Source organism: Panthera tigris, chromosome A1 (genome assembly GCF_018350195.1).
Source record: "Panthera tigris isolate Pti1 chromosome A1, P.tigris_Pti1_mat1.1, whole genome shotgun sequence".
In the NCBI taxonomy this organism is placed as follows: domain Eukaryota; kingdom Metazoa; phylum Chordata; class Mammalia; order Carnivora; family Felidae; genus Panthera; species Panthera tigris.
The window spans coordinates 131,740,038-131,767,912 of record NC_056660.1 but is presented as its reverse complement, the minus strand read 5'-3'; the positions used below and the strand labels follow the sequence as shown (position 1 = coordinate 131,767,912).

The window sequence follows — 27,875 nt, the reverse complement described above, 5'->3', positions numbered from 1 at the left end:
ACCTAAATGTCTACTGACAAAGAAATGGGTAAAGAATATCTGGTATGTACATACAATGGAATATTATCTGGGCCTGCAGAGATGGAGATCCCAACATTTGTGACAATGTGGATGAACCTGGAGGACATGCTAGGTGAAGTAAGGTAGACAAAGAAGTACAAATACTATATGATACCACTTATGTGCAGAATCTGAAATAGTCAAACTTATAGAAACAGAGTAGAATGGTGGTGGCCAAGAGACTAGGGAAAATTGAAAATGAGTAGGTACTTGTGGAAGGATACGAAGTTCAGTTATGTAAAATGAATAAGTCCTACAGGTCTACTGTATTGCATAGTACCTATAGTAAACAATACTGAATCGTGTACTTAAAATTTGCTAAAAGGGTAGAACTTATGTTAAGAACTTAAGTTCTGGGGCGCCTGGGTGGCTCAGTTGGTTAAGCGTCTAACTTGATTTCAGCTCAGGTCACGATCTCACGGTTCATGGGTTTGAGCCCTGCATCGGGCTCTGTGCTGACAGCTTGGAGCCTGGAGCTTGCTTCAGATTCTGTGTCTGCCTCTCTCTCTGCCCCTCCCCTGTTCGGTCTCTGTCTCTGTCTCTGTCTCTCAAAAATGAATAAATGTTAAAAAAAAATTTTTTAAAAAGAACTTACGTTCTTAGGGCACACACAAAATGAGGAAGCTTTTGTAGGTGATGGGTATATTTAGAGCATAGTTTGTGGTGATGGTTTCATGGATGTATACTTATCTCCAAATTCTTCAAATTGTATACATTAACTGTGTAGAGCTTCTTTGTGTGTCAGTCATACATTAATAAAGTGGTTTTAGAAAGAGAGAGAGAGAGGAGTAATTGCTCATGAACAGGTAGATTTAAGGACCAGGATAATACCAGAGAATTTTTTTTCTTTTTCTTTAGTTTTTTTTTTTTAATTTATTTTTGAGAGATGGAGAGGGAGAGACAGAGAGAGGGAAGGAGACAGAAAATCCCAAATAGGATTCATGCTGCCAGCACCAACCCCAACATGGGTCTCCAACCCACGACCTGAGCCGAAACCAAGAGTCGGATGCTTAACTAAGTGAACCACCCAGTGCCCCAACACCAGATAAATTTTATAGATACCATAGCTTTGTTTAATTTATGGAAATTTTTTTATTATCTATGAAGTTTGTCACTGTTCATATAGACTTACAATTTAGCATATAAATGCGTAATAATGTGTTGTACATTATTACTTAGTGTAGAACTGAATAATGTTTTTATCAATGGACCATGTAATCTGAACCATAAAATGGAAACACATGATCTAATACATGGTTTCACAATGCAACAGAATATTTTAAATAAAATTCTTCTCACCATTCACTATTACCTATGACCTCAAATTGATTATTGTTAGATTTTACTCAGATACTGTTTCCAGTGACCAGCAGCCAATTTCTTCTTGTAAACTTCAGATGGTGAAATGTATGGCAAGCATGCAAAGTGTTTTTTTTATTTATCTGGCACATGGCAGACATTCAATAAACATTTCCCTTTCTTCTATGAATATCTATGTCATCCATGATATCATTCCTGTACAGTTGATATGCTGGTTAAAGTGCTGTAGGAGAATCTAAGCCATCTGTATTTGGGGAGCATATGAAGATATTCCAAGGGTCACATTTTGACACATTAACATCCTTCACTCTCAGCTCAAATACATTTTCTCTTCAGACAAGCCTTCTGTCCAGTCTACCTATAGAAAAAGTCTTCTCCCAGTTTTTCTCTTTCACATTATACTTTTTATTTCCTTCATAGCATTTATTTTAAGCCATAATCATCCTGCTTATTTGATTACTCATTAACTATTTAATTGTGATCTTCTAGGTAAGGCTTTCCCTAACTACTTCCTCTAAAACTGCAGGTGCACATATGCATATCATATACACATGTGCATGTGCGCGCGCGCGCACACACACACACACACACACACACACACACACACACACTCCCTGTCATTTTCCTCTCTTTATTTTCCTCAAGATTTATTACTTTTGCTAATTCATCTTTATTGTCTGCTTTAACCCCTAGAATAGATCTTACCTGGAGATAGGGATTTTAACCTATTTCATTCCCTGTTCTTTTCCCAGCACTTAGAACAGAGCCTGACACATGGTAGGTGCTCAACAAATATTTGTTGGAAAAATGAGTTGATAATTATAATAGAACATTAAGTTCCACAAGAGTAAGAATTCCACCTACCTTGTTCATGGCTGTTTATATAATGAGTGGAGCAATGCCTGCTTTATAATAGGAACTCAAAAAATATTTGTTGGATAAATGAATGAGAAGAATTATTTGCTGAAGAATTAGTGGGGAGAGGAACTTTGTGACTACTTTGTGTATTTGAAGAGCTGACAAAGACTAGTGTTGCTGAAGCTCTCAAAGCAAGCCCTCATAAATGAGATAGGCAAAGAAAATAGGAGCCAAATCTGTTTGCACCTTATAGGCTGTGTTAAGAATTCTAGGTTTTTATCTTAAGAGCAGTGGGTAACTATTGAAGGTGTTTTAATGAATGAGACCAAGAGGGATACCAATGTGCAGAAAATCACAGAAATTCTAAGACACATTGTGTTTTGGAAACAAATGTAATTCTGTAATCTGGGGAAACCATGTTGGAAAATGGAAGACTTTTACAAAGTGGTCCATATGCTCCTCCCTCCCCTTTTCTCTTCCCTCCAAAGTACATTCTACACAGAATACTAAAGCCGCTCTGTCACTGTTGTTACTCCCTGTAGCAATACCCTTGCTTTTGTAGGTAAATGTAAATTTATTCTTTTTATACTGTAGGGTACTGCACTATAACTCAGATGAAATGAGTGAAAATGTTTACGTATAGAAATTCCGTAATTTTGGCTTAAAGATTGAAGAATTTTGAGTCTCATGATGGAAACAGAACATACAAATAGAAAGTATGATGTAACTTTGGAAATTTTAAGCCTTCTCATTGATTTTGAATCTTTCCAGGGAAAATGTGTTTGTGTCACACTCTGTATTTTACTTACAGGTCATCAATTAAGTGATTAATGATAAAATAATCTGTAAATGGTTAAATACACCATATTTGTTCCACCCGTTCAGCGATGACAGATTTTTAGTATCTAATATTAGAAATGGAAGGTCACAAGGAATATATATGGTTATATATAAAATTGAAGTTATTGATGTGTAAGAAGAAGGTACGGTTGATATTCAGTCAACCCCAGTGAATTGTGCACATTTTCACACCTAAGGAAATCTAACTAGTAGGCCAGTTTGTTATCAAAAGCTATTTGGCAGGGTGCCTGGGTGGCTCAGCTGGTTAAGCATCCGACTTGGTTTCCCCTGGGGTCATGATCTCATTGTTCTTGGTTTGGGGCCCTGCGTCGGGCACTGCGCTGACATTGTGGAGCCTACTTGGCTTTCTCTCTCTCTCCCTCTTTGTCTGCCCCTCCCTGCTCATGCTTTCTGTCTCTCTCAAAATAAATAAATAAACTTGAATAAAAATAAAATATTTTTAAAAGTTGTTTGGCAAGCATAGAATTAAAATAGAGGATGGTATAAAGTATTTATATTAAAAAAATTTTTTAATGTTGTATTTATTTTTGAGAGAGTGAGAGTGTGAGCAGGGGAGCAAGAGGGGGACAGAGGATCCAAAGCAGGCTCTGCACTGACAACAGTGATCCTGATTCAGGCTCACGAACTGTGAGATCATGAACAGAGCTAAAGTCTGACACTCAACTGACTGAGCCACCGAGATACCCCTAAATTATTTTTATTAACATGTTAATTAATAACCATAAGAATACCATCAAGCTATATCTGCCTGAAATATAGCTATTTGCAGACAGGGTGGCCTGCTAAATATAAGATAGTTGAGTTGTCTAATCAGGGTATCCTCCCCCTGGAGGGTACTTAATAAAGCCTGACGTGTTTTGTCTCTCAGACTCAAGTTTTTAATGTTTTAATGCTTACTACCTTTTGTTTATTATTTTATCACCACCAATTAGCTAAGATTCAAGTCATTATTTCTTTCTACTTGAGAATCATTCTAATAAAAAGACTTTATTAGTCTTTTTAAGGAATTGTTGGCTACCTACCAAATTCTTTTTTAGGAGATGCAGATAACTTGGGAAAGGATGATAGTGAAATACTTAGAAGTACATATAAGGGAAGTTTAAAGAAATGGAGTTTGAGTAGCCTATAAAAAAGGAAGTTAAATGTTGGTCTTAAAACTGTCTTCAGTCTTTGGAACATTTATTATAGTTTGATTGTTGGTAACAAATTGTTCTCCTTCCCTACCAAGAGCATAAAAAAAACACAGTCATCTTCATTTTTACAGCTGGAAGGTTGTAGATTTGGTAGTAGGAAGAATTTCAAGTTATTAAATATTGGAATGTTGCACTGAGGGAGATTGTAGAACCACTTTCCTTGAAGATTTTAAGGTGGTATAAATATTCTACAGTGTGGTTTGATATGGAAATAAAATTCATGGAATTATTTTAGCACCTCAATATTCTTTTGGAGTCTAAACTTATATACTTAACAAAAAGTTGATTTTATTTTTATTTTTCCTTAAAAGTCAATCCCAAATTTTAGGTCTGTAGTCCCTGGTAATCTTAAAGATCAGGTATTTTTACTTTGTGTTTGCTTCTTATTAAAAAAATAAAAAACAAAAAACAAAACACATTTATTTTATGTTGAGAGAAGGGTGGCATAGGGGCAGAGAAAGAGGGGGGCAGAGAATCCCAAGCAGTCTCCTCGCTGTCAGCATAGAGCTTGATCTTGAACCATGAGATCATGACCTGAGCCGAAATCAAGAGTTGGATGCTCAACCAACTGAGCCCCCCGGCAATCCACTTTGTGTTTGCTTCTTAGAGGTAGTTTTTTAAACTATTTAATCATTTTCTTTTAGCCTCTTCATATTAATAATTATTTAACTTGCATTTCTAGATTAGTTCTTTGATATATATATATATATGTGTGTGTGTGTGTGTGTGTGTGTGTATACATACGCACACACATAGATATATATAAATGTATGCATATATATTTGTATGCATAAATACAACAAAAATATATGTCTTTCTAGGATCTCTTGTTTTTAAATTACCCACACAACAGGATTAACCTATTTAAAGATGAAATGAGGGTACATTATTCTCTTTCTTCAGATAGCTACTAAACACCTGGAGCCAGGCCACGGGGTCACCATATGTTGGTTTTCAATTTTCCTTTGTGTGATACCATGATAAGTAACCTTTCTAATCATTGATGCTCCTTTCTGACCTCTTCAGGCTCTGGTCTCCCCCTTGGCCGTCAGGATCCTTTATTGCAAACAGCTGTTGAGAAATGTTACTGATAGGGTAATGAGGACAAAGAAATTGTTTCATATTCAGAACCAAAGACCCAAGATGGCATAGGGTTTAGGGTTTCCCAAGGGCAGAAAATGTGTATATCTTTCTTCTATGATCTTTACAATTGTTTACAAAAATTTAAAAACAAACCCAGCTAGCAATAAAGAGGCCATTTTCTCTTTGTTTACTGTTTTACTTCCTTAATGATGTACTAATTATAAAATGGTTTGATAATTTTATAGTATCTCTTTTTCTCTATGTAAACTGATAATTTAAAATTTCCCAGGTAAATCATAGGGCTCCTCTTCCCATTTTTAAGTATCATTTAACAGCTAGAATTATGAAAACATCCAGTTGTATTGAAAGGGTTTTTGGCTATAAAATAATCAATTATTCTGCTCTGATCAGCAGAGATCTAGTTAAGTTTTTTACAAAGTTGTTTTCTGAATATCACGTATATTATTTTACATTAGATAACTACTTTAAAATTCTAACCTTTATATGTATTTTTATTATGATTTATGTTTGCTATTTTTTTATTATTGTTAATGGTTGAAAAAGGTATCATTCATTTGAAAAATCAAATAGACTAGAAGTCTAGGAATTGATATTAAAATTTTAAGTAAGTAAAAATAGTTTAAATGTCTTGTCTCATGGAAGATCATGGAATACTTTTGAAGAGTATGGTAACAGTATCTTTTAAAAATCCAAATACAAGGTGTTATTATATTCAGAAGTTCCAATAATAAGAACAACATATAAGTTGATGGCTAAACTCATATAATGAATGTTTATGTTATGAATTGGTATAATAGTCTTAATTTGGAGATAGCTTCCTTTAAAATACAGGCAAAGGATAAGAGGGTATTATGAACATTGAGTGATATTTTATATTACATTAGATTACAAGTAAACATTTTCTAATTGGCTAGTGACTTTATTCAACTGTGGTACATTTAAGAGAAATGGGAAAGTAGTTTAGTTGTGTGGAGATATTTTAGGCATTAATATTAGACACCTGATTCAAACCTGATTTAATTTGGATTGAAGCAAATTGCTAAATCTTTCTGAACCTAAATTTTCTTACACTTTCTGAGAAGATTGTACTGATGATTGAATAGATACAAATATGAATAGACCTACCCTGGGTATAGGTATAGACCTATACCCTGAAAAAGTGTTAGTGTTAGTTCTTTTTTTTTTTTTTTTCCTGCCTACAATATTGCTACTTAGAAGTTGTAAAGTGTAAGCTTAGGATCTTCAGTAATGAGAGATTCAGTTTTATTTCATCATTCTGACTTTTGGAAGATTTTGCTATACACTGAACTCAAATCTCTCCCTTTGGCTTTTATCCATTTATTCAACTGACTTCTCTTCTAAGCTAGCATGTGTATTTTTTTGTTTGTTTATTTTGAGAGAGAGAGAGAAAGAGGGAGAGAGAGAGAACGAGCAAGGGAGGGGCAGAGAGAGAGGAGAACAGAGGATTGGAAGTGGTCTCTGTACTGACAGCAGAGAGCCTGATGAGGGGCTTGAACTCACAAAGCCAAAGTCAAATGCTTAACTGGCTGAGCTACCTAGGTGCCCTGGCATGCATATTTTGTCTCCGATTCTTTATATAATTGGCTTTTTAATGTCTAGGAAAAGAGTTTGAGTTTCAAAAACATGACAAACAGTAAATACAATCACTTCTCCAGATATAAAAGCAGAAAATGCCAGAGAAATAAAATGAACAAAGCATAATTAAATATCATTTATTTAGCTACAACATGTGTTTCTGTGATGAGAAGACACGTAGGAAAATTGACAGACTGTGGAATGATGCCAGCCTAATGTATAAGTCTTGTTTGTTCATATATGATTATTTCCTAGTGCGTTAATGATGTGATGCTCAGGTAAGCTTTCTCACAAAGAGAAAATTTGTAGTATTATATATAGTGTCATAGAAAAACACCCAACTCCAAAGAAGGGTCTTTATTGTCCATAGTAGATAACTTAATTGCTCCATTCCCAAAACTCTATTTAAACAAATCTATTAAAATCATGAGGCCAGATGAAGAACCTGTAAATATATATCCCTTTGTGTTATTTTTTTAATGACTGATAAAGAAGCTATAACTTGAAACCTATTCATAAAAACAATTTTTATGAAAATGGTTTCTGTTGAAGGCAGATACCCTCAAAGACCTACATCTCGAAGGAGAAAGCATCACAAGTCACAGGGTTTAAGGCTACAAAGGATCAATTGATTGGGCTGCTGGGATCAAATGGCAGCAGAGATTTAAGAATGCAAAGTTGTTCATTAGAACTCTTGATGTTTTTGTTTGTTTTCTGGCTACAAAATTACCTAGATTTTCAGTGGTCTGCTCCAACCATATTTTTCCCATAAACCCTGTTTTCTTCATAAGTAATTTTGTATAATGCAAGGGTTTTCACAGAATGCATTTATTACATTTCAGCAGAAAGCTTGTATATATCAGAACCAAGAGAGGAAGGTAAGGGTGTGCCAGAAATGAAGAGGAGTTTTTCAAGTGCCAAGCTGGTGAGCTGATGTTTTCTATGTTAGGATAGGAGACGTCTTGGGCATGACTGAAGGGTCATTTATACTGTGAAGAAATAGGTAAATGGAAATGACGAGTAAGCTTGTCTGCCCTTTGCTTTGGATGGGGAAAAACAGCTCACATGAGAAATTGAAGCTCCTAGGCTTGTGACTCACATAAGAACAGAGTATGACTTTGTACAGTCTACCTATGTAGTGTTGACCAAATAGATCAACGTGAAAAGTGGTGAAACAAAAAAACAACTGAAGCTTGGGAGTGTATAATAGAAACAAATGTGCAAAGCTACACTTCTACAACTCAGGAAGCACAGGATGCTCCAAGAAAAAACAATATTCCCTGAAGATAAGCTTGAATAGAAAATAGCAAACAGCATGAGGAAACAATCCACCATGAAGTGAAAGATTAACACCCCAATAGAAAAATATATGATAAATATGAAAAGAATTTAAGAGACATGGCGGTTAGAATGACAATATCCAATGTAAGTTGAATAGAAGTTCCAGAAGAAGGAATGGTGAAGTGTATATTAAAAAAAGATAATAACTAGTAATTTTTCAGAATTAAAGAAACATATGAATTTAAAGCATGAACCCCAAGTAGATAAATAAAAGAACACCTAGATAACAGTGGTGAAACTGCACTACAGCAAAGACAAACTCTTGAAAGCAACTAGAGTTCATCACAAAAAAACAGTGATTAAGACTGAGAAATGATTTTTCATCAGCCTCCATAGTGTACAGGTGACAATGAACTTAACACCTTCAAATGCTGAGATAAAATAAATGTTAGCCTAAAATTCTATATACAATTAAAATATCATTTTAAAATTGAAGGCTAAATAAATGTATTTTGAGACCATTAGGAACAAGTGTTCCTTGCTAAGTTAACTCTTAAAGGATGCATGTCAAGAGGAAAGAAATTGAATTCAGAAGATAGTGGTAAGACATAAGAGACAACTGATTAATAAATACATTGATATGTTGAAAAAATATTGATTATCAAGTTTTGGGCAATGAGTGGTTCACAAGCTTTTAGGTTTTTGTAGGCAAAGAAAATTTCTCCCTGAAAATTAGCAAATCAACACAGGGATGCCAATTTTTAATTTTGCCAACATTTTGCAAAGACTGCCATTAGCACCCACACCCTGCCTTCAGGAACCCTACAGTCTATTGTAGCACATAAAAAGTAAAAGGAATAAAACTAATAAATTAGAAGAGGCCATTAAAATAAAAAAATTAGTTTCATGAAAAATCTTACCACATTGACGTCATTCTTCTAATTTCGTCACAGAATATCAAAAACTCTAAAGAGCAGTACCAGTCTATAACATTTGAGCTACTGTCTGATTATACCCTACCTTCTCTCTGGTTCCTGTAAATTCTGTGATAGTGTTATTTTTTCATAACACTAACATAATGCCTGGTGAATGCCAGGTGGATGCTTGGTAGATGTTCTAATAATATTCTTGAATGAATGGGAAATAATGTCATTTTGTCTTACCAGGCAAACCTCCTCATTGGTTACAAGTTGAGTCCATGAAATTAGAGAGTCCATTTCCAATTTTCAGTGTTATGTAACAGAGATTCCCTTAATGAACACTGTTGATAACTTCTCTCACCTTCCATGAACTCAAGGGCAAGCACAAAACCCACATTTTTCCTAGAGAGTCTCCCAAAATAAATTTTAGGGTTAGAGAAGGGAACCATCCTAACACACAGGAAATGGCTTATTAGTTCATAGAAATCATGAGAGTAATCTTAATAAATCTTATCTTCTCCTATAAAGGATTATGAGGATGTGAAAGAGAACTATGTTCTTCTAGAGCTAAGCTGGTGGGTAGTCAAAAAAATCATCAATCTCTCTCAAAACTGTACTCTATCTTATATATTTTATTTATGGATATTAATCCATCTACTATGATGGTTCTTTGTGTTTTTAAAAAAAAAAAAATTTATTTAAGCAGTCTCTACACCCAATGTGGGGCTTGAACTCCTGACCCTGAGATCAAGAGTCACATGATCCACTGACTGAGCCAGCCGGGCAACCCCTACTATGATGGCTGCTATATAAATTCCCCAAGAGCCAAAAAATTTCAGAATACATTTAACTTATTAGTGAACAAGCTTGGGACCTACTTTGGGGTACTTACATGGCAACTGATATACATATGCATATACCAATGCAATAAATATATGCATTCATGTTCTAGGATCCAGCGGTTTAAAGAAGGGTATTTCTGAACATTCGAATGTGTTCCTATATTCTTTCATGAAGTGTGCCTCTTGCTATCTTGGTATGAAATAAAATTTTCTTAGTTTTTGTCTTTCGAGTATTTTTTTTTATCTTGGGAAGTCTTAATGGAGATACCACAATCTTTATTACCCAAGTTGACATTCTGGATAAGAGATTTGTCTGAAAACTCTTCAGAGCCTTTTCTGAGAGTAATTTAACATCTTGTAAGTATTTCCTATGCATAGATTTACACTTGCATACTTTAAACAGTAATTTGTGAGAAGTTAATGCCCTAGCAAAATTTGAATCCCCATGAGCCCACTAGGTAATATAATCCTGTTAGCAGTGGGAATCTACCTTTCAAAACGTGTCATTCTCTATAGAATAAGGCTCTGTCAAAGGGCTGTACTGTGAATCCTTGAGATTAAAGTTTTGGAAATAGTATCTTGAGCACTTGCCATTTTAGGTAGAGATTTTCAAGGCACTTTTGGAAAATAGAGTTTCTGTAAGTTGACTGCATAGTATGTTTTCCTAATAGATGCTATGAACATGGTCCTTTTCAATGATAGGTTTTTCATTTCACAGTTCTATCTAAACTTAGGCTTCTTTTACTTTTGTCTTAAGTAAGATTTAGACATAATAAAAATCATAAAGGTTCAGAAGTATGTATAGTCCAGGATTATGGATAATTTTTTGTAATCTTTTTTTTTTTAATGTTTTTATTTATTTTGAGAGAGAGTGTGTGCGAGCAGCGTAGGGGCAGAGAGAAGGAGGATGGAGCATCTGAAACGGGCTCTGTGCTGACAGCAGTGGCTTGAACTCACTATGAGATCATGACCTGAGCTGAAGTCAGATACTTCACTGACTGAGCCACCCAGGTGTCCCTTTTTGTAATCTTAATACATTTTTCTAGCAATGCTTCTCTGTTTTTGTGAACACATTTTTCTTTGAATATGGTTATTTTTGATGCATGGGACAGTATTTTAAAACTCTAAAATGTTAGTTCTACTGCTTTTCTAATATTAAACTAAAATAATATAATTAAGAACATATATTAGGAAACTGTCTTCTATAGAAAAGGAATACCAAAATAGTATAAATGACTTTCTCATTAAATAGGAACTGAAGGTTTGAAAGAAAGTAGAATTTGTAATACATTGAATTGTAAGAACAGGAAAATTATCTTTATATAATGATCCACAGTACCTGCTGTTTTTCTTTTTTTTAATGTTTCAACTCTCTTCTAGTTCAGTAGTTCTCCAAATAGAGTTTAAAGTAGATAAATAAAGTAAAATTTAAGTAGATAAATAAAGTAGACATTTAAGTAGATAAATAAAGTAAGTAAAGTAGGTATAGATTAGATTTATTCAAAAGCATTTTAAAAGTCTAATAGAAATTGTATGTCTCCTTTTGTGCCTGGTGGGAAGGAGCACTGCAAAAAGGAGCCCAAAGAGGTCCCTTCAATATGCTATATGCTCTGGGGCATTTCTCCTTGTAGGAATGGTGAACCAGAGAATTAAATATGTTACTGCTTTATCTCTGAATTGTGTTTATGTGACATAAGTTTTATGTTTGAGAGTTAAAAGAGCAGTTGGGGAGTAATAGCATTAAAGGGAATGTTACACATAAATTTATCTTTGCACTCCAGATTAATATATTTTTATTACATATATATATATATATATTATACTAAATAGTCCTAGTTTAACTCAATCATGTTTTATTTTAAATGCTTATTTTATTTATTTGTGGAGAGCATGAATGTGAGCAGGGGAGGGGCAGATGAGAGAGAACCCCCAAGCAGGCTCCGAGCTGTCATCACAGAGCCCAAGGCGGGTCTCAATCTCATCAACCTTGAGATTATAACTGAGCCGAAATCAAGAGTCAGGTGCTTAACCAACTGAGCCACCCAGGTGTCCCTAAACACTTGTAATATCAGTAATGGTGCTAACTTTAATGATACATAAAAAGAAACTGAAAATTATGAACACTTTCTTCAAAGTAGGGTTTTTGTTTTTGTTTTTCCTGTTAGTTAAAACAGTTCACCCAGATATATGTTGGACAGGTTACTTTAAGTAAGATTTGACAGATTGGGATGCCTGGGTGGCTCAGTCTTTGTTAAGCATCCGACTTCAGCTCAGGTCATGATCTCATGTCTCATGAGTTTGAGCCGCACGTCAGGCTCTATGCTGTCAACACAGAGCCTGCTTTGAATCCCGTCTCCCTCTCTCTCTGCCTCTCCCTTGCTCACGCTCTCTCTCCTTCTCTCAAAAATAAATAAACATAATAAATAAAATAAAACAAACATTGACAGATCACTACAGTATGAACAAAATTAAGTATTTTATATATATTGCCAATATTAGAATAAGTTTTGTAATTCTCCCATGCTAAGGTAGAATAAGAAATCATAATAAAGAAGACAAGACAGCTCTGAACAACATCTGAAATACGTCACTTATGAAAATAACACATAAATAGCAGCATTTGTTCAAAACAACATTTCCCTTTCGTGCAGGTGGGCTACACTGATGAGCTGCAAATAATATTGCTAGATTAGAAACTACACCCTGCCCATGCCCAGGGTCTCTTTTTTTCTTTTTAAAATGGTCTTTATTTGGGGTGCCTGGGTGGCTTAGTCTGTTAAGCGTCCAACTCTTGATTTCTGCTCAAGTCATGATCTTGGGGTTGGTGAGATTGATCCCCACGTCAGGCTCTGTGTTGACAGGGCAGAACCTACTTGGGATTCTCTCCCACCCTCTCTCTCTGTCCCCCGCCCCTGCTCTTTCTCACTCAAAATAAATAAACATTAAAAAAAATAAAATAAAATAGTCTTTATTTGAATTCTTTGGTAGGTCAAGGAAGGCATCTACCTGGTAACACTTTATTAATAATTGGTAAATTTTGCTAGTGTATATTTTTGAGAGTAATAAACATATATCCTTTCTACATTTTCATCCCTTCTCCCTACTCTTCTATAGTAGTGAAATTCCCTTTTTTTTTTTTAAGAATTTTTAAAAAAGATTTTCTCTTTAAGCAGTATCTACACCAAACGTGGGGCTCAAACCTGCAACCCTGAGATCAAGAGTCACATGCTCTACCAACTGAGCCATCCAAACACCCCAGTTTATTACTGAAAACTCTGCATGTCCACTAAAATAAGATTATAAAGAAAAATGTTTAAATGACTCGCAAAATGGGTAACATCTTCCATAAGAACCGCCTTCAAAATCTTCATCCCTTATGCTTCAACAGCAGAAAAACACCTGGGATGTCTTTTTAAAGTAATGCTGAGTGTACATAGGTATATTTTGTGGAAGAAGCAAACATGATTTTAGTTTCTACTTCTGATCAACTTGCTTTTGCCTTCTTTCCCAGGAAGTGTGTAGAGAGCTGTGGTGTCTCAGCAAAAGCAACCGCTGTGTCACCAACAGTATTCCTGCAGCTGAAGGAACACTCTGTCAAACTGGGAATATTGAAAAGGGGGTAAGCTGAAATGATTTATTAGCTCTTTGACAAATAGACTAAACTGATCAATTTCTGGTGTTCGTATTGAACCACTAGGAAATTATGCATACTAATTTAACATGTATTTGAGAAAATAGTAAATACCTAGCCTAAGGAGTTAATTGACACATACTGGTATCTGCACACTTACAGTGTTCAGCAAATTACCGTGCTTGTTTATTTTCTGGCTCAGTTACACTTTTCTGTGTGTATACATATATATTTGTACAGAATATCCAACAACAATCTTATAGTCATATAATACAGTCTCTTTAGTCATATAAGTCTAGGTTTCTTTCTGATAAATAATTCCCAGGAATATTATGTGATCCAGAAGTAGATTTTATAACTAGAGTCAAACTAGAGTTGATTTTAAATTACAATATGAGAGAAAGGGCTGGTATTACAGGAATAATTAAGCATTTTTTCTGAGCATAGAAATTGTAGCTAAATAATTTTAATTTCATCATCTAGTTTTCAAAAAATATCACTACTAAGAATTGTTCAAACAGATAAGAATAGTTTATACTATTTCTGAAATTGTTTAGGAGTTGCTATATATGTGAATTCTAGAATTTATTGCTACATACTGAATTTACAATAACCACGACTGTCTTCTGTTCTCAGTTCTGAATTCTTCCATGTTGGGGTACTTTCAACAAAGATTACACTGAATTTCAGTTTGCCATCTGATGTTTAAATAAAAAGAATGAAAGCTGTTGGGCAGCTGTCACAGTTTTATTAATCCTTGCTGACGGCTTCATTCAGGACCCGTGACCTAGTGCCATGTTGATGGCTTTTCCATGCTGAGTTTGGAAATGTTGGTAAATTGTGCTAAATGTATGAATTGATAGGGTCATTTTTAAAGGATTAAGGATCTTTTTTTGAGACTTTGTAAGTAGCCAATAAAAATATAGGGACCTTCACACACTACCAAAAATTCTTTCTTTTTTTTTCACTGAAGTAATAGAAAATAGTAAGAACTGCATTCTTGAAACAGCAGTCTAGGTTTATTTTGGAGTCAGCAGCTCTTGTCAATGACAAGTAGCAATTTACATGAGTCTGGACTTAGAAGAAATGCAAAATAGTAAGGGGGGGGAATTTACAGTGAGAATCTCTCTCTTTATTGCCATTGATTAATTATTAATCTTGTGATGTAGTCCATGGGCCACATCACTAAGCCTGATGGCTCTTTTTATTTTACTTTATTTTTTAATCCCAAGCATAAAGAATTCATTCTTTTAAACATCTCAGAGTCCTGCTACAAGCATTCGATGAATTATATAATCACTTCAAGTAAGGAAACCATGAATAGTGGCTATCTGAGAACACACAGCTCAATCCCACTGTATTTTATATGGTAGACACATATTTAAACTATCTCAATCATTAACAGTGAATTTATGAAGAAATATTCTTGTTAAAAGAACCCCTTGCATACCTCATGACATGCCTCAACAGAATGCCTTGGGCTCCATGAAAAACTGTTTAAGAACTTTGTAAGTGTAGCAAAGTCTGTGTACCAAGAGATCATTCATATTCACAACATCATAGTTTCATAGTCAATATGTTGGATTTCACCATCTAAAATGAATCTGCAAAACAAACATTAGCCATTCTTTCAGAGACATGGAAGATCAATAGCTTTAGAATGGCCCTAACAAATCTTAAATGAATGAATAAAAAGAACAAATACATATGCAGACTCATAGAAAGAAAAAGCACAGAGCGCTATGAGAAGACCCTCAAACTATCTCAATCATTAACAGTGAATTTATGAAGAGGCTTTCAAAGAACTAGATCAACCTACATGTTTAATTAAGTGAAAAAAATACAAAGAACTAGAAAAGGGAACTGAGACATTGTTTATATGTTTTATTTATTTATTTTTTTGCTAACTGTACTTGCCAGTTATTTATTTATGAATTTTTACTGTTGATTTCAGTTATTGTTTTTTCCATAAAGGGGAAGCGTGTTTACTGTTGCCAAATGCAATTGTTTTTCTCTAAAGCCTGTATCTATTTGGAAATTAAACCAGAAATCAGAAATTTGACCCAGAACAACCATGTAAAAAGCTAGTGAACAGTTAAAGTGGAAATTTCAATCAGTCTGGTCAACTTTATGTGGCATTAACATATAGTTGGCATTACCAATAATGATGGTAATGATGATAGTAATGAATATTTTTAAAGTATTTACACTGTGCCAGATACTTATTTGTTCTGTTTAATATTGGCAAAAAATCCTATGAGGTGGGTACTGTTTTAACTCCATTTACAGATGAGGAAAGTTCAGACATGAGAGCCTAAGATTACACAGCAATTTAATAGCAAAGCTGAGCCTCCATACCAGGTCTTTTTTCTTTCTTTCTTTCTTTCTTTCTTTCTTTCTTTCTTTCTTTCTTTTTTTTTTTTTAAGTTTTATTTATTTAAGTAATCTCTACACCCAATGTTGGTTGAAACTCATGACCAAGAGTCACATGCTCCTCTGACTAAGCCAGTCAGGCACCCCTGGCCGAGGTCTTTCTGATTCGAAAATTGAAAATTTTGTCCCTCTAGACTGCCTCCGATTTTAGTTTACCTTCAGATGGGGAATTTTGCAGAGAAAAAAATTTTTTTCATTGTCACAGGAATAAACTGAGTCACTGAGCTTGAGATCAGTGGTAAGAATATATTTTACCCTTTAATACTAAGTGGATTTTTCACTTATCTACCTGTAACAATATGTTATCTCAGGAATTACAATAAGAAAGAACTGTGGGCAGAACACTGAGATAAGAATATACAATTGTGTTATAACTGGTAAAATAATGAAACTCCACTTTATTTATTTATTTATTTATTTATTTATTTATTTATTTATTATTTTTAGAGAGACAGAGTGTGAGCAGAGGAGGGGCAGGGAGAGGGGGAACGAGAGAATCCCAATCAGGGTCCATGTGGTCAGTGCACAGAGCATGACACGGGGTTAAGCTCATGAATCATCATATCATGGCCTGAGCTGAAGTTGGACGCTTAACTGACTGAGCCAACCGGGCGCCCCAGTCACCACTTTAAAATGAGAGAAATCTATTTCCACATTTCGTAGAGATCTTGTGAGGATGGAATAAGATAATATCTCAGTAAGCTTTTAGTGGGCTTCTTCAGAGGAAAGGTGCTAGTGTATATTTCTAGAGCATCATCCTTCATTTCATCATTTTCCAACCTTAGATGATGGTGGGCAGAAAATTCTTCACCACACTGTCTTAACTGGCACTAATGAGCATCAGAGAGTATAAGCATGAGTTTGAGTGTCTGAGAAATATGAATGGAATACCCATGACTGACCTCTGATCTCAACTCTGAATTTTAAAACTACTCTCTTCAGAAGGAACAAGAAAAAAACCTACATCCTGTCTAGCCAGCAGGATAAAACCAAAGCTGCTCATAGTTTTTTGAATAAATCCTTTTTTTCTTAAAAGAAAAAAAAAAGTTTGGGGGAGGGGAAAAATACTGCTCAAGTGATAGCATAGACATATCCACAGTACTGGATCCACAATGATCTCGTCAAATTCTGGCTGCAAAAGATATGGGATCCCTGCCCGGGGGCGCAGTTCCACAAATGTTCCATGTAAGTATGGGAACTGTTCCATGCACATTTAGCAGATGGAGTAAGAAATATGGCCAAAAAATTAAAAACTGATCTTTGCGTGAGTCCTGGGGGGTCTGACATCGCTATTACAGCCATTGGATGTTTGCCTGAATAAGCCATTCAAGTATTGAATAAGAACCATATGGTCTGAATGGATGTACTCAGGGACAGTAGCATTAACCAAAGGAGGAAATCTGATGAGCCCAGACGGTGCCCTGGTACTGTGTGTCCATGGGTCACACTCCTACAAATCAATCAATATAACTTTCAGGCAAAAGAAATTTCCTTAGGCATGGCATCAACAATAGCCCTTTGGACAGGAATCGGAGGAATGCCATGCATGATAAAATAATAAAGATTTAGACTCTAAAAACTTTGATAGTAGAGTTGGCATTGTTACTGAACAGGATATTAGGAAAATCAAAACTCAATCTTTGCAAACTCTGATGGTGACCAAAAAGGTTTCAAAAACTTGGCTTATAGCCAAAAGATTCATTTATTGATTCTAAAAGACCAATTAGAGATATATCCCAGCATTTAGGCTTATGAATACATGACAATGATTCCTGTTATCTTTGCATGAGAAACAGAGGGCTGGATTAGAATAAGATTATTATATGCCCCTTTAAAGCACTAGATATGTAATAGGACATTTGTAGCACTAGATCTTAATTCACTTAGAGTAGAATATAATATGTTTTGACTGGGTCCCAAACTATAAACATAGGAAGTGAAAAAAGAATAGTCCTTTCAATTGCTCTAGAAATTTAAATAGTATGGGATGACAAGTTCTGCTTTAGAATTTGGGCTGAAAAAAAGCTTTTACATTCCCACACCTGCACAGTGGAAAGATAAGGGTTTTAATAGTGCTATGCTCCAATTCTCAACTTTTCTGACTTGGGAAGAATGTTCCATATTGAGTCACCAATATCACTTCCTTCAGAATCTTAGGATTTCCTTAGGGGTCTGTCATTCCAGATGCTGGCTGGACCAAAGTGTTGGCTATGGTACAAGATCTACCATAATCACATTCTAAAGTGGTTCTTATTAAAAAATATATATGTATATATATTTTTAAATACTGTATATACCCATCTTGAAATTTTCCTTCGTTGAATTCTGACAAATTCTCATTTAGATTGTTTGATTTGTAGTATATCTTGTTTGAACATAATTCCCTGATGTAGATCATGAAATTTAGTGGTCTAATATCAGAAAATGTTATTTAAGGATGGTTAAGTGTTTCTTAATAAAACCTTTAAAGCCTCACTGGAATGATTGTCTTTCTAGATAATTTTAATAACATATTCATTTTATTTAGAAGGAATGTAAAAAACAAAAATGAGCAATATGATATTTTATTCTTGAAATGTGATAGTTTCACTCCATCACCTTTCCGAATCTGGTTTTACACGCCTGAATTAGCAAAAAGAAGGCCAAATTTACCTAATTTATCTAGAAAATTTAGGCTGAAAGAACACAACTGGTAATTTAGAATAGTTCAAAATCACTAGATTGGATATAACCTTTGAGAATAAAGATCTAGTCTCCATCTGAATATTTAACATCTGTAGTTTAAGAAATGAAGTAAAATCCTATGCCTGTAGAAATAGAGGCTTTACAGGTTTAGCATCTTCAGATGAAAAAAAAAAAAAACAAAGAAGAAAAGTAGAAAATACAACACTCAAAATTCTCAGCTTTATGTGCTTATAGGATTTATATATACATCAAATTGCTTTATTTTGTGTAATCTAATTATATTACTTATGAGTTACACACATTAAAATTTTAGTACATATTAATGTAATAATCTGGAAAATTAGCTCAAATAACTTGATCTACATGAAGTTCCATAGTTTTCATAAAGCATTTATTATTAAGTTACATAAGCACCTTCTCTAAAATTATATACTACATCAAGATATTTACTACTGCTGGAGCAGAGAAATAGCAAGAATTCCAAAGAGATCCTTTACTGTAAGTAAACATCACTGAAAAGTCCTATATTGAACTAAACATAACTCAAAAGACCATTTGCCAGAGATCAAAATCAACCAAATCCTTTGGTAGATTTATAATTTCTTTGAGGGCATATCTGCATAGAACTAATTTCTAAAGTTGTCCTAATCCAAACCACATTGGATTTTGAAATTTCAAAAAATTAGTCCCCATTTTATAGTTAGGGAATCTGAAGAAACAAATGACTTGCTCTGCACCAAAGATATTACTAGAGTAAGAACTCAGATTTGTAACACAGACTGCACACAGACTGTAGTTGTTAACTTGTTAACTAATTAACTAAGTTGTTAACTAGTTATTAAGCTAGACACTAGTCTCTTGTCAACTACTAAATGACTGATACTTATATTGCTATTTTGGGTTCTTCATTTTTTAGCCATTAATATTTGTTATTTAACTTTCTGATACAATTGTCTATTATAACTCCATGGAATAGATACAATTCAATAACATGAATTTATGCAGTAAAGGATCTAGTAAGCCACTTATGAAAATCTGTGGCTCTTTAGGTATTAATTAATGATGAGAACTGATGAGCGTCCAACAAACTGAATATTGTGTTTGTCTTTTACCATAAGAATAAGTTTTAAAAGGAAAACAAGAGACTTTATGTGACTTCTTTCCATGTCCTACATTTTGTGAACATCCAGGAAATATGAATAACAGTATTATTAAATACTTTGGAACCTACATCTTTCGGTATTCTTGTAGCCTTCACAATTTCTCTCTCCTCTGAAGGAGAGAGATATAATATATATATAATATATATTATATATATTATATATATTATATATATTATATTATATATATATTATATATATATAATATAAATATATAAATACTTATATATTTAAACTTATAATTTATAAGAATGCTCAAAGAGTTCTGAAAAATAACATGGGTTTGTACACTTGTAGCTGAGAGTGTTTATCTGTAGTTTTTTTGTATTTTATGAAGTAAACATAGTCCAATATTCTTTAATACTATAATATACTTCAAATATGTAATCCTATACCAACAGTTGGGTTTTTTCCCACTGATTTTTGTATGTTTTTGAACAGATAATTTCTTATCTGCCCGTAAGTGACCATGGGCAAGTCAGCCTCCTTAAGGTTCTAGTTTCCTCATATGAAAAAACTGAAGTGCTTACACATCAATTTCAAAGTCCCTCTGAGCTTTAGATGTAGCTCTGTGATTATATAAAATAAATGCACAGTAAAATTTGAGTATTATTTGATATCAATAATGCTAAACTTCCAACTTGAAAAATAGGTAAATTTTAAGATTTGGAATTTTTCCATGGGAGAAAAATCAATAATACATTGCTAGTTATTCTCATAGAAAAATAAATTCAGGCATAAATATTATTACATGGGGTGCCTGGGTGGCTCAGTCAGTTGAGTGTCCATCCAACTCTCTATTTTGGCTTAGGTCATGATTCCAGGGTCATGGGATTGAGCCCCACATTGGGCTTCACACTGAGTGTGGAGCCTGCTTAAGATTCATTCTCTCTCTCTCTCTCTCTCTCTCTCTCTCTGCCCCTCTCCCCTGCTGTCTCTTTCTCACTCTCAAAATACTTACATACATATATACATACATACTTATTGTTATTATTACTATTATTATTATCATTGTACACAGCTACTTGTAATAACAAAAATGCAAAACTAGAGATTATTTGGTCCAAATTGTGACTTTTGTATAGGTGAAGGCCTAACACAACTGGTATATCATTATACAAATGGTTGGTCTTCAAAATCAATTAAGCATGCTGTACACTGGCAACTGAAATATTTTCTGTCTCTCAAGTGTACATTATTTTTAGTTGCCCTTCTCCCAGGGTTGGTACTGTATTATCAGCCACTACCTCTGGTTCACCGTTTTGGACCTATGATTTTTTTTTTCTTCGTAGCAATTCCCATTGCCCAAAACTACCTATTTTTCTTAATGTCCTACTTTAATATTTATTAGACTTAGGGTCAGAATGTTCTGCCTTCTAGCCAATCAAATTTTTCTCTCTCTTGCCTAATTTTTTTATGGACAAATGAAAATTAATTACCCAGCACTTCTCTCAATGATTCCTTTATGTTGTTACAACTACTAAAAATAGACTGAGTGCAATTATCATGGAAAGAAAGATGAAATTGACATTTTTTTTATCCACCAGTATCTCTAGTTCCCTTACTTACGTGTAGTAAGGATCTGGACATGTGGTCCAGAATAGGACAAAGAATTCTATAATTTAACTAATGTATTTATTCAATAAATTTTTATTGTATGACTGCTACATGCTAGGCACTGTTTTAGACATTCAGCATTTCTAATGGAATATTTTATGATGATAGAAATGCTCTATATCTGCTCTGTCCAACATAGTAGCCACTAGCCATATGTGACTATGGAGCCCTAGAAATGTGGCTAGTGGGTCTGAGGAACTGAAATTTAAATTTTAATTAAATTTAAATAGCATATTTATTGCTATATAACAATATATATTTAATATATATGTATATTTCTTTAAAAACAGGCTCATAGATACAGAGAATAGTTTGGTGTTTGCCAGAGGTAGGGGTCAGGGGTGGGAGATATGGGTCAACTGTTTTGGTTTTTGTCTCTTTAGTTCAAATAATGTTTTCAAATAAAGGATATTAAAAATTCAACAAATTTTTATAAAGCAAATTTATTTTAATTTTTTTAATGTTTATTTATTTTGGAGAGAAAAAAAGAGGGAGAGAGCATGAGCAGAGGAGAGGCAGAGAAAGAGGGAGATACAGAATAGAAGCAGCTTCCAGGCTCCATGCTGTCAGTACAGAGCCTGACGCGGGCTCAAACCCATGAACCATGAGATCATGACCTGAGCCAAAGCCAGTCAGTCAACCAACTGAGCCACTCAGGCACCCCTCAACAAATTTTTAAAAAATGTTCAGAGCCATCAACTTTGGAAGAGATAAATGTACATCTGTGGAGAGAAACAAATCTTCCAAAGTGTGCCTATTGATTTCTTTCTGCATTGTGGAAGATTTGTGTGGCCTTCCAAGAATTTAGTATCATCATCAGGGCAGGAACTTAGCTTTCTCTAGGATTTCGGAAGGTTATGAGTGCCATTCACACCACATTTAGATCTCTGCAAGTTGCAAAAACCTCGTTCCTACATGTGAGCACTTCATTTTAACAGTAATATTAACTAATTTAGCATATTGAAGGTTTGATATGAATTAACCATTACTCTACTCACTTTATGTGCCCTACTAGATAGGTGGTGTTATTGTTCGCATTTTACAGATAAGAAAATGGAGATCCAGAGAAATTAAGCAACTTGCCCAGTGGTTACTAGCATTTACAGAACTCTTTCCATGTATCAGATACTTTCTACACCCCATGTACCAGGTTCTTCACATTATCTTTATTTAATCTGCCATGATATAGGCTTTCTTATTATTTACCTTTTTATTTATGAAAAAGCTCAGGTGCAGACAAGTGAAATTACTTACTTAGTATCTCAGTTCTTATTCAGGTCTCAGTCCTCAACCATCATGCTATCCTGCCTCTCAGGATATATTTTGCTCAAATAACTTGGTCATTTGTGGGCTTAGATATGTTGCTGAACTTTCCCCTTCAAAGCATAGATGAAAAAAGAGAAAAAAAGGATGGATGAATTGCCTAAAATGAGTATTATACAATGCTCATATTTTTTTAAATAAATAAATAGCCACATGTTCATCTCCTGGTTTTACATACTAATGAGAAGGGAAAAATACTACAGAAGTAATTTGAAAAATAAAGAGTAATTTAAAATGTGTTAAGTGGTAAGAGGGAGCTAAAACAGGAGGCTGTAATCTTTATTACAGTCTGGAGTTGGAGGAGGGGAGGGTGAAAGAGGATGGGGAGGTACCCCATCTTCAGAATAAAAGTGGTCAAGGAAAGACCTCTTTGATGAAAGGACGCTTGACCTTGAGACCAAATGATGAGAAGACAGCAACATAAGTAATTAGGAGAAGAATATTCCCAGAAGGACCAGCAGATTCAAATGCCCAAAAGAGGGAACAAACTTAGTATATTGAGGAAAATAAAAGATTGCAGTGGTCTGAACCAATCTGTGCAAGAGAGAATAAGACTGGAGAAGGAGGCAGGAGTCACAAAGGCCACTTCTGACCAGAGTTAAGGGAGGCAGGAAACTAGTGCAATTGTTTAAGCAAAAAGTGACATGATGTGATAACGTTTTGAAAAGAGCTCTCTTGAAGTGCTTACTAGAGAATGGGTTGATTATAGGTACAAAAAAAGTACAGCCACAGAGACCAGGTAAGAATCTATTCAATTTGCCTATTTCATCTAAGGTGGCAGCCATGGAATGGTGAAAAGTGAAAAAATTCCAGATATATGGAAGCAATGTAATAAACTGATTACTTTCTAAGCATTGCATATTATAATACCTTCATATTTTAATATAAAGTTGATTTTTTGTGTATCTGATATTACTGATAGTTATTCTAATAATGTTTTTTATCATTCATATAAAAAAATGACATTCACAGCACCAGGTTGGTTTGTCAAAATTTGATACCTAAGAAAAACGCACCAATAAAAGCCTAGACATGCTTGGCTTAAAAAAAAAAGATTTCATTTTTACCATATTCTGCAAATAAGATTTATCATGTTAGAGTTATGAGCTGATTATGTGATGTCTACGTCTCGATAAATTATTCCTGGCTTTCTACTTACATGCAGTATGTGTGGTTTAGTGCAGAGTAAAGCTGAAAGAATTCCAGTACACATGTTCATGCAGGGCTGTATACACATGGCTAGGCAGTGTATGTTAGAGTTTTTTTGTACCCTGTCCCTAGTATCTTGGCATTACTTTTATTATGTCTGCAGGACTCATGTAGATGAAATGCCACAACACATTCTTTTACTATTGTAGCCTCAACCGGCCTTTTTTTTTCCTTTCTTTTTTTCTTTCTTTCTTTTTTTTTTTTTAATGTAAAAGCAATTACCATCATAAAAATTCCTTACTGGGGAACTTTCCATATTGCGTTATCATTCCATGAGTCTAATAATAGTGGAATAAAAAGAAAAAAAATTTAATACTAAAATATCTTAAAAAATACTTTTGAGGTCTCTTTAATGAGAAACACTAGGATTCTGGAGGCAGAGAAATAAGGAAAAAGGAAGTAAAGTCAAGTTTTCTAGACTCCTGGTACATGTTAGAGATGTATAAATCATTGCCTAGCTAAAGATAATTTGCAAATCACATGCACCTTTGCCATTGTCTAAACACAGTTAAAGAACTCTCAGTCTGTTATCTGTTGGAGAATGCTAATGCCTGTAATTGGTCATTGCCGGACCCTTATGTATTTCTAACCTGATAGCTCTATCTGCCTAAAAGCTAATTCTGTGTTTTCTGTGAAATCTTGCAGTGGTGTTATCAGGGAGATTGTGTTCCTTTTGGCACTTGGCCCCAGAGCATAGATGGGGGCTGGGGTCCCTGGTCACTATGGGGAGAGTGCAGCAGAACCTGCGGGGGAGGCGTCTCCTCATCCCTAAGACACTGTGACAGTCCAGCGTAAGTAGCTAAAGTAAGCCGGAGCCAACAAAAAGACACAGTTGGAATTGATTCAAAGCTGTGGTTTCACATGTTATCTGTAAAAACGTTTCACTAGTGAGCCAAGTGTTTGTCTTCTGAACAAGCAATAGGCACAGAGAAGTGGAAGAGCCTTGTTAGACAGACTTTCTTTTTCCCCCCACCCCCCTTACTGTGTAACTAAAAATAAAAAAGAATAGCATTGTGTATCTATCCCAGGTATAGCCAGACTTTTAATCTAGTAATAATCAGATAGATTTCCTCCTCCGAAAACTACTGAATTATGGATGAATCCAGGTCTGGTCTTAGCTACATTACCATTATTCCCAGGAAACCTAAGGTCTTTTCACATGTCACATAAAATTATTACTGCTACATTAGTATTAAAAGGACCAATGAGAGCACTTCAAGGGTTGAAATGCCTTGATTCGCATCACAAATCACAATGAAAAGAATACTGCCCATGTGTTAAAATAGTTTCCATTCACATGCCCCTATTAATCATCTTCCGGAGCTGCCACCACTTTTCTCCCCGTGACTGTTTCATGCAGGTTGGACTGCTCCTCTCCCACCACTCCTTTTCTCCAGTCAGAGTCCCCTGGCATAAGGCCAGCCCCATCAGTATTCTCTGGTAGCTGAATTGCCTCTCCCTCCCGCTAGTGCCCATTACAGGTGGACTAGAGTCCCCCAGTTGGACTTTCCTGTCCACCCAGAAACTAAACTTCTCCTTAGCTGCTGCATATCAAGTGCTCCCATTTTTGTCTAGAGCTCAGGTTGCAGGCCTCCTTTCCCAACTAATGTTTGGTGCAGCATGGCGTTATATCACTTCTGCTTTTTTCTCCTTCCTGGGGTAAAAGTTGCTTTAATTTTTAATTTTCTCTTTTTAATTCAGGATCCCTCTCTTTGGTTCCTCCTCTGAACGTCTCTTTTTTTCTTTTTTATTCTTTTCAGCTTGAAATTATTTCCTTTTACACTAGTTTCTGTGTTTCCATTCTCCAGCTTTCTTTCCATTATTATCTTCCTGCTAAACAGAGCTCACTGTCACCCACTCATAAATCAGTCATGCTACCACCATCCCCACGCCCTTGTTTTTGTGTGATCAACCTATTTCTCCCAAGCTGATTTAGACGGGGCCATTTTTTTCTTTCTTAGAGTCAGTATTCTCTGGTATTCAAAATATATTAACATGTAACTTTATTCCATTGATTACCAGTCAGCCAAAATTATAATTATACTTGATCTTTTCTCAAACAAGTACAGAATAATTACCTAAGTTCAACTGCGGGCTACTGTAATTAATAACCAAAACTATAAAATTCTATGATAAAAAGTAATATACTCAGATAGTTATAAAAGAAGTTAGCTTTGCCATTCAAAATAGCATTCCTGAATAATAGCATATGGCTTTACCTGATGTTAAATACTTTAAAAATTAATTTATGTAAATCAAATATTGGGCATCTTACTTTTTCTTTAATGTGAGTGTCATATGCAGTATTTATATAATGCAAAGCCATCTTGTTTTGAGATGTAATTTTTCAAACTTCATATAATGAGATAGAAATTCATTTCTGCATTATTTACTTTGAACTACAGCTGTTTCCAGAGACTAATTTAGTATGCTCTTGTTTGTAGTTTGGAAAAAATAGTAAACTTGCCACTTCCTACGTGGTGAACAAATAGCATCAGGTTATATATGGCTTTTGTTGAATAAGATTCAAATGGCTTTTCATTATAAGTGAGTTTTAAACTCACTGTGTTGAACTGAGCACCTGCTTACTATGATAATTAGAAAATAAATTTATTTAATTGCATTTTCTTCCTAATGTAAATCATGACAATTAAGAGTCTTAAAAAGCTATTCATAGCAAACTGACTTAAGTTTTATGTTCAACAACCATAATCATCATTGTTAACAATCACCAGCATGACTATTATTTTAATAACTAATAAAATGTCAAATTTTGTATTTTCTTAAAATAAATGCTAATATGTTTTTGTCAAGCAATATATGTACTCTTTCTGTAGACAGATATATTCACATGTTAAACAAAATGTGTTTTCAGACCTTCAGGAGGTGGAAAATATTGCCTTGGGGAAAGGAAACGGTATCGCTCCTGTAACACAGATGTAAGTAAAACCAAACTTTGCTATGAAAAATTAGCTTACATTTCCCCTAGAGCAGGGAAATTTTTAAAACTGGAAGCTATTTGATCATAAATCCATGTGTATGAAGGTCACATGAATTTTTTAAGTTGTTAATAGTGAATGGAACCAACCTCAGGTCCAGCAATTCCATCAACAGGGAACTAGGGAAAACTCCAGCATGAAGGGCAAATACAATCTTCTCCAATAGGTACTAAGAGAGAGTCATAGGCCCCCCAAAATGTCTTGTTCCCCCAACACTCACACCTTTGCTCCCACTATCTTTCCTGAGTCCACCAGGATTAATCTTATTATACCCTTGATCCTACTTTGTGTTTGCCACTGTAAGAAACCCCAGATTCCCACATCATTCCTCATGTCTTGCCCTCCAATTCCAAAAAGTTCTGCATATCACATCTTCTGTTACCTATCTCTGCCCAACTTTTGAAACTTCTGTGCCCTTAGGAATTCAAGATCCATCAGCAGCAAAAGTCCTTACATTCCGATGTCTCTCAATTTTCCTTCTCTTCACTTTGTTGTTCTAATGGAAACTGGCTGTCCTCTAAAGATACTTACAATAAACTTTAACCTTTTAAAGTTGTTTTCATCCTTAACTCTTGAATGAGTGAAAGTGGATTGACTATGCTTTTATATTTCATTTCTCCTTTCGGATGATTCTCCCTCCCTCTTATCTGAAAGCCACACCTTTTAATTTCACATCATCAGACTTTTGCACACTATTCCTCACTGTCATGCTCTCCAACTCTATTCCTATCTTAATTCTTGGTTATTTCAAAATATGTGGATATTTTTCCAATATCATCTCTT

General features: G+C 34.7%; 1 protein-coding gene across 1 annotated transcript in view; it reads left to right on the top strand.

Moving 5' to 3' along the window:
• The window catches only part of ADAMTS6 (ADAM metallopeptidase with thrombospondin type 1 motif 6), a 296,246-nt gene that overhangs the window by 175,870 nt on the left and 92,501 nt on the right, over positions 1–27,875 (top strand). The window contains exons 11-13 of the mRNA XM_042987636.1: positions 13,547–13,654; positions 24,739–24,884; positions 26,969–27,032. Coding sequence (XP_042843570.1) covers positions 13,547–13,654; positions 24,739–24,884; positions 26,969–27,032 — 318 coding nt within the window. The remainder of the gene's footprint in view (positions 1–13,546; positions 13,655–24,738; positions 24,885–26,968; positions 27,033–27,875) is intronic.